This window comes from Pundamilia nyererei, unplaced genomic scaffold (genome assembly GCF_000239375.1).
Source record: "Pundamilia nyererei isolate P.nyererei 1_Seehausen unplaced genomic scaffold, PunNye1.0 scaffold00489, whole genome shotgun sequence".
Taxonomy (NCBI): domain Eukaryota; kingdom Metazoa; phylum Chordata; class Actinopteri; order Cichliformes; family Cichlidae; genus Pundamilia; species Pundamilia nyererei.
In genome coordinates, this window is record NW_005187890.1 from 177373 (window position 1) to 185123 (window position 7751).

Here is a 7751-nt window from a genome sequence, read left to right on the forward strand (position 1 = left end):
TCTTGCTTCTTGCTTCCTCCCCTTCTGTACCATTGATTCATTAATGTTGAACTCTCTCGCAGCTGCTCTATTCCCATGTAGTGGCATCTTCACTGTGTAGTTAATTTCTAGATTACTGTGTAGTCCTGTTTCTTACGAACGGAGTGAACGGAGTTTTGGATTACTCCGCGAGGCTCCTGACTACTGTAGCTGTAATGCTTTGACAATCCATCAAGCGTTGCATCTTCGTAGTTTACCTGGACAGGTCGTGATAAATGATCACGATGTTGTTCTTTTGCGCTTGTATGAGAGTAAAATGAGCGTTGTTCTTTGTGACCTGGATTATGTCGTTAATCTGTGTCACACAGACTGACTTTAACTCTGCGGTCATTGCGTCCTGTTTCTGATGCGACTACAGGTTCTCAAGTTTTATTGCAGGGCGGTTACCTTTAACACACACACACACACACACACACTTACCGTATTTAATAAAGGTTTATTTAAAACTCACAGCATTTAAATGTTAGATTTCACTTTTGTGAACTTTAATTTGCTTTTCTTGTCTAACGCTGAACTGCTTCCTCCCAAAACTCAGGTGCAGCTTCTAGTTTAGTTCTCATCAGAATGTTCAGTGAGTTCATGAATTCAATCACTCTCTACTGCTTATTTGACACTTGTTTAGATTCAATTTTTTAAAATAGATTTCTGTATTTCATTTTATTTTTTAAATAGATTTGAATGAACAATGTGGATTCTCTGTATTTCACAGTGTATTTTAAAAACACGAACAGTTTTTATGGTTTTGTATGTTTGAGTGAAACCACAGCAGCTACTTCCTCCTCCTGTTTCCACTGAAGTGATGTCTGAATCATCAGTGACATTTGTCAGCACAGAGGTGATAAGAGCGTACATGATGCACCAACGGAAAGATGACACAGTGTTGCTGGAAACTGCTGACAGGTTGGAAAGAATACTTTTCATGATGCTTCATGAATAAGAACTGTCTTCTTTTAATGTACATTGTACAATAACACTACTGCTACCACCTCTTTTTTAGTGACACCGAGACATTAAACTTTAATGCAATATTTTGGAGAACATTGACACTGAGAATCTTATTGGAGCTGAAAGAATTTGGAGCATTTTCACTCAGTCATGGTGGCTCCATGTCGGCTGGAAACTTAGGACTGCCTGCACTTGGGCCCTGAATGATATTCAGCACTTTATGATCGTATCCAGTGTTTTATTCATTTAGAAGAAACAAACAAACAACAACCAAACAAACTAAGCTAATCTAAAAAAATATATAATCTATAACAGCCAAGCACAGAAATGACCAGCAATAACACTACATGTATTCAGTAACGAGAGCTTCATCAAATCATCACGCTAAAAATAGATCTTTAAAAAAAGGGTGTGATCTTTAGTGAACTGAAACGCAATGAAGAAGAATCTGTGGATTTCTGCTGAAATTTTGTGATTTATGAATTATACGTTAATGTTGCCAACACAGGAAGTGTATTGAAAGTCTGAAACCTCGGACTGTCATGAAGGAGGCCAGTCCAGAGACTTCCCGTTTTCTGCTGCCGTTTTGATTCGCTTTCGTTTAAATGAAGAACTGGGATTTTGAGAGTATGTCTTTTATAGTGTTAGTTTCACCACTTGTAGGATCATAGAGCAAATCCAGGTGGAATCGGCGGTCTGACTGGACTCAATACTGTGGTGAGTAAAAGAGACAACAAGAAGTCTGCTTGGACTTTTGTGTTGGGAAAGTTTCATCATTATTATTGTTTTTTTGATAGTTTAGTCCTCAGAAGAGGAACCAATTTGTGGGAAGGAAAAAATCCACTGTGGTAGGAGGTATAGAGGAGGTGACGTTCACTGTTTAAATTGGATTAGCGGAGTTGAAAGGATATTTATTCTTTTCCGGTTTTCTTGAGACCCTGTGGTTTTGGTGAAATTTGAAATATTTTTTGAATGTATGAGTTTATTTGATGCTCAGGATTTCCTTTTAATTGCATTCTTCATGAAGTCTTCCATGGCAGTAGAGAGTAGGGATGGGTAACCAGATCGAAAAGCAGCGCACATTTCGGTGCTTGATTTCGGTGCTTTTTTTTCCCTGAGATGCCATACACTTTGGATTCTAGCCAATCCCTTTACCTTTCCAAGGATAGTTGGCGGGCCCAGGTACGTACGTTCTTTTAGAGCAGAGCTGCAGATTAAAAATGCCCAAGGCGAAGCGAAGTCTGGCTGTACTTTACAGCAAAAGATGCAAACTCAACTGCCTGCATGAAGTGCTTTAAGGTGATACTGTGCAAAGGAGGTAACTCCTCGAATCTCATGACAAACCTTGACACGTATAGCGTTTTTTTAAAAGCCGAGAAATGCACCGTTTCAAAAGTACGGGTTTGGCACTGGTATCGGATAAAACCTAAACGATACCCATCCCTAGAAGAAAGACCTGGCTAGTAGCCTAAAAAAAGAAGAAAACGAGATTAATAAATCTCGTTAAATTCATTAAATGTCCTTTCTCTATCATTTTCACTCCTATAAACAAAACACACAGGCCATGTTTCTGGTGGAGTCCACCAGCCCAACCAATGGAATCCAGTGGGCGGTGTCTAACTGGTATCCTTGAACAGAGGCGGTGGTTTACGACACCAACGGTCTGCCATCTATAATCCAGTTTTGAGATCCCTTCCCAGACGCCTTAACGCCCACTCACATCCTGGGCCATCTGACCTCAGGAAATCACATGATAGGGTGGGGCTAGGTTTCACAATGAGCTCACCCGAAACCTTTGCTGATTGTGACCCACACCTGTTTTCACACCTCGGCTCATGTGATTAGGTAGATGATCATGAGGGGCTCCTTTTGTCCCTCTTTGGGGGGAAACTCCCACTGGGTTTAAATCTGGGACTCTCCGCCATTTGACCTTAGAACTGAAGAAGCTTCTCGGATGAGAGGTGAAACGTCTTCAAGCAACTTAAAGAAGTCCAGACGCTTTTCTTTCCAAGCTCCTTAGACTACGATGACTTGGATGACTGAGGACCTTCACAGACATCTAACTGGTAAGATGGAGATGATGAGATGAGGGGTCCGATTTGTAGGACAGCATGCCCTGACCTCTGATGCTGAGCCAAATGCTCCATCCCTCCAGTGCAGCTGAGCCACAAAACACCACCTGCCACAGTCAGGAGCATCCAGCAGGAGAAAATGGTTTTTTCTTGCTCATCTATGGCACTGATTCAACAGGCAGAAGAGGCCAAATGGCTCTGCTGTGTCAGCAGCAGCAGCAGTCTGTATGAAGTGCTGTAGTAGAAGAACAGAAAGATGATGGTGCAGCTGGTGGGGATGGTTTTGTTGAGTTTTCAAATTTTTTTCTAAGTTTTCTAAGTTTTCTAAATTACAACTCAACAGAAAATTGTCTTTTTTCCACATGTGAAATGCGTTGCGCCAGTTTAGCAACAAAGAGAAACGGGGAATAACTCAGACTTCATGCTACAAGTGCGTGTTTCCTTATCTTCAAGAGGGCATAATGACACGAGCAGTTTTTCCTGCTCTAAGCTGAAAACTGCATAAACAGTTTTTTTTGTCCGTTATGCTGATCATGAATCAGTCCATGGTTTCTCTTTTGTTACTGATTCATGTTGCTGAGTTATTCCACTTATTTTCCTGTCCTGTGTTTTAGACACTGAGTGGCTTTTGTGTGTAATAATGAATTAAAACAAAGCTGGTGTTTGCGTGTCAGAAGCCAATAGTACTTCACAGAGCCGTAAGTCAGTAATAAGCTTCAGGGGAGGATTATTCCCACTCCTCCTTCTCAGACTGTATTTAAAGGATAATTACACCTAACAAGACTCATGAGAGGAGATGATTGATTGATCAACTGATTGATTGAGACAGTACAGGTGCATCACAGGACAGGCAGGGCCATCTCATACAACACAACACAGCTTGAGGCGACTGTTTAAATTTGGTGCTTTATTAATTAAATTAAATTCCATCACAAAACAGCCACAGACAACAGTTGTGAAATGAATTGTATGAACATGATAAGACAGTAGAAAAGTAAAGCAATTTAAAGGGAAAAAACTTTTCTTTTAAATTTGCTCCACAAACAAATATCTGTGGCTGGGACTTTTTTTACAGCTCCAGAAACATGGATGACCTAAAACCTGTGACTTCATCTGTCAACCGGACGTGTGATCTGGTTGTCCCATCAGTCAACCCTTTCTTTATGATGGTCTACAGTCTAGTGTTTCTGGTACGTTTCAAATCTTCAGATTATGGATTAAGGATTCCCCTCACCTGGTTCAGATTCCACACAAACAGGATCTCTTCTGTCTCTGTCTCATCAGGTGGGTTTACTCCTCAATGGCTTCATCATAAAGTTTTACTGTTGCCAAGCTCAGCAGCAGGCATCGAGGAGCTTGATGGTCTACCTGAAGAACCTGACAGCTGCTGACTTCCTGCTGTGCGTCTCTTTGCCAATGCGTGTCACTGACTATGCCAGCAGGTCTGTTACCTTTCGGGAACTCTACTGCAGCTTTGGAGCTACTTCCCTGTACCTCAACATGTACGCCAGCATCATATTCATGGGGTACATCGCTGCTGACAGGTAAGGAACTTTTACTGATTTCAGACTTGAATTCATGACAATGTTTAAACTAGATTAGTGGCTGAACTACATATTCTGTGCTCCTGACTAAAGCACCAACAACTCCTTTCACCTCAACAGTAAAAACATATCTGCACCACTTTTACTAATGATTGAAGCTGTCTACCGCCTCCTTTCTCTTCTCTCCGCAGGTATCTGACAATCATCCATCCTTCAGGAACTCACATCCTGCAGTCAGTACGAACTGCCCACATCGTCTCCACGGTCACCTGGGTTTTTCTCCTGGCTCCAACAATCACCTACAACATTATGTTTTTCATTACTCACAAACCCCTGACCTCTGACCCTGGCTACTGTGGGCCCCTGTTCAGTACGTCATTCAGCATCCTTCATAAAACATTTCAAATCAGCTGCACCATCATCTTCCTCTTAGTCTTCATATCCCTGGTCTTCTTCTACAACAGCACCTCCCGCAAGGTGTTGCAGGCACAGCAGAGGCAGCTGGCCTCCTTCAGCACTGACAAGCTGGTGAAGTCTCGCAGGAACATGTTGGTGCTGGTCAGCATCTTCTGTCTTTGTTTTGTTCCCTACCACCTGGCTCGTCTTCCCTATACCTTTTTGTGGACCAGCTGCTCTGTGGGTCAGCTATTGTACCACTTGAAGGAAGTGACCACTATCTTATCAGTTTTAAATGTTTGTCTGGACCCTCTTGTTTACTTTTTCCTCTGTAAGACTTTTCGAGCTCAGGTGAACTTTAGCATGGGGTCAAGAATGACAACACAAGCAACCCAGGAGAGTGAGAGCAGCAGGAAAGAAGTGGAAATTGTAGAGTTAAATCCATGAGTTATTATGCAAATTTCTACTTTTTTGAAATACAAAGAGTTATATTTGATTTTAGAGTCAGCTTAGATCAGTGAAACCATGTCATGAGTCATGTATTCCAAGTTCTCATGAGCCACAATAGGTTCTGCTGAGATATCATAATGAGTCTAAACTGAGCACAAACCCACCCCCACACAGATACCACCAGTTTATGTTGCTAGCTTTCACCTATTAGCTAAGTAGCTGAATCTGAAACTCATTAATCTGAAGCTTAATCGGTCTAATGATCAAATTAATAAAAAAACAAATACAAAATCTCGAGTTGTTTCTGAAAACTTGTTATGTTTTTTAAAAAAAAACAGCTTTAAATTTTAAAATTGCAAAATGGTTTTTGCGGCTTTTGATGATATAGGAAAAATTGCTACTTTTATTATTTCAATAATATGGTCTTTCTGAGCCTGGTTCTGCCAATGGTTACTTCCTGTTAAGTTTTTCCTTCCCTCTGTCACCAAGTGGTTGCTCAATGGGAGTTGTCTAATGGTTGGCGTTTTCTCTGCATTACTGTAGGCTCTGTACCTTACAATATAAAGCACAATATAAAGCACAATATGAAGCACAGGTGACTGAATGTCAAGACTGTATGTTTTTGCTTGTTTGCATGTTGCATATGTAAAACCACAGCAACTACTTCCTTCTGCAGTTTCCACTGCACTGATGTCAGACACTTAAGTGACATTTCTCAGCACAAAGCTGATAAGAGTGTGTATTGACTGTGATAACGTATAAGTCTCTTTATGCCTCTTTGCGGTAAATTGTTTTGTTCTGCTGTTAATGGTGGGTGTTTTTCCAAAAGAGGAAAGATGACCATAGAGCTGCTGGAAATTGCTAAAGGTTTCTAACAAATAAAAACAAACAAACAAAAGAAAAACTTCATGGCAAATGACAACACTTCTAACACCCTGTACAGTAACGGTAATGCTATAACCTGCAGTGACATGCTGAAAATCCTCTTTTTCACTGACACCTGGATATCATACTTTATTCCATCACCGGGGAGAACATTGTCTGCTGGGACCTTAGGACTGCCTACATTTGTATCCTTAAATGAAATTCAGCACTTTATGATAACAATGTCATGTTGCATGTGTTTAGTCACTTTCTGTGAATCAAATTTACATCTCTGAGACACCACTACACCATATTATCATGGCAAAAAGAAATCTTTCAAAAATACATCAATTTTACATCCAAATTTATATATATCATCAGAGGCATATATGAAATGATGCTGAATCTCTGGATTTATTATATTATTTTTTGTTTTATGAGTCCCACGTTGAGGCTAGCTCACTCCGCTCATGTTTTTTGCTGATTTCTTTTTTCATTAGCTGTTGTTTAAGTGAAGACACTCGTTAAAAGCTACATTTACTCTTTGAGTTTTTTCATTGTACACTTAAACAGATGTAAACACCTCATGATTGTTAAAACCAATAAACTCCCTCAGGACCTGTGTAACCTTATTTTTGAAAAACATGCTACTAGCATGGGCAACAGAACAGTTTCAAGACTGCGGAAAGTTCCAGTGAACACTGTTGGGGCTAATCCAGAGGTAGAAGTAGGGATGGGTAGGGATGCCATGATGGCACCGGTTCTGACATAAACGGTAGTAACCAGACCGAAAAGCAGCGCACATTTCGCTGCTTTATTTCGGTTCTTTTTTTTCCTGAGCTGTGATACACTTTGAATTCTAGCCAATCATTTTACGTTTCCGAGGATAGTAGGCGGGGCCAGGTACGTAAGTTCTTTTAGAGCAGAGCTACAGATTAAAAATGCCCAAGGCAAAGCGGTCAAAAGTCTGGTTGTACTTCACAGCAAAAGATGCAAACTCAGCAGCAACAAGTGCTTTAAGCTGATACTGTGATGCTTTCAAAGGAGGTAACACCTCAGAGTTTTTTTTTAAAGCCGAGAAATGCGCCGTATTTGAAAGCTTGCTGCGAGACCTCACACCGAGCACATCTACTGCGGGTGTGGTGCCTGTTATCGGACCCGGAGTTAGCAACATCCCCAAAAACACGAAGAGGAGAGTCCTGGCCCCTAGCCCTGCCAGTGTAGCAGAAATGATGACGGATGATGATGCAGCAGCAGCCGTTCTTCTCTGCGTGAGTAGCTTAATGTTGTTCGTGTGTAATTTATGTTGGGTAGGCTAACCACGTTATTACATTAATACACGTAAGGTGAACTAGCAAACACCGCTGTAGTTACATGCAGCTGTCTTCTTGTTTGATGGCAGATACTCCCTTCACCCTGGCTAAAATGACCAAAGAAAAAG

The 7751-nt window shown here is 41.0% G+C and overlaps 1 protein-coding gene across 1 annotated transcript; it reads left to right on the forward strand.

The window, feature by feature from the left end:
• Positions 1–4222: 4222 nt before the first annotated feature.
• LOC102196042 (P2Y purinoceptor 14-like) lies at positions 4223–5443 on the forward strand. The gene is made up of 3 exons (XM_005753980.1): positions 4223–4246; positions 4341–4600; positions 4792–5443. Exons 1-3 carry the CDS (start codon positions 4223–4225, stop codon positions 5441–5443), a joined length of 936 nt encoding a protein of 311 aa, XP_005754037.1.
• Positions 5444–7751: the final 2308 nt, after the last annotated feature.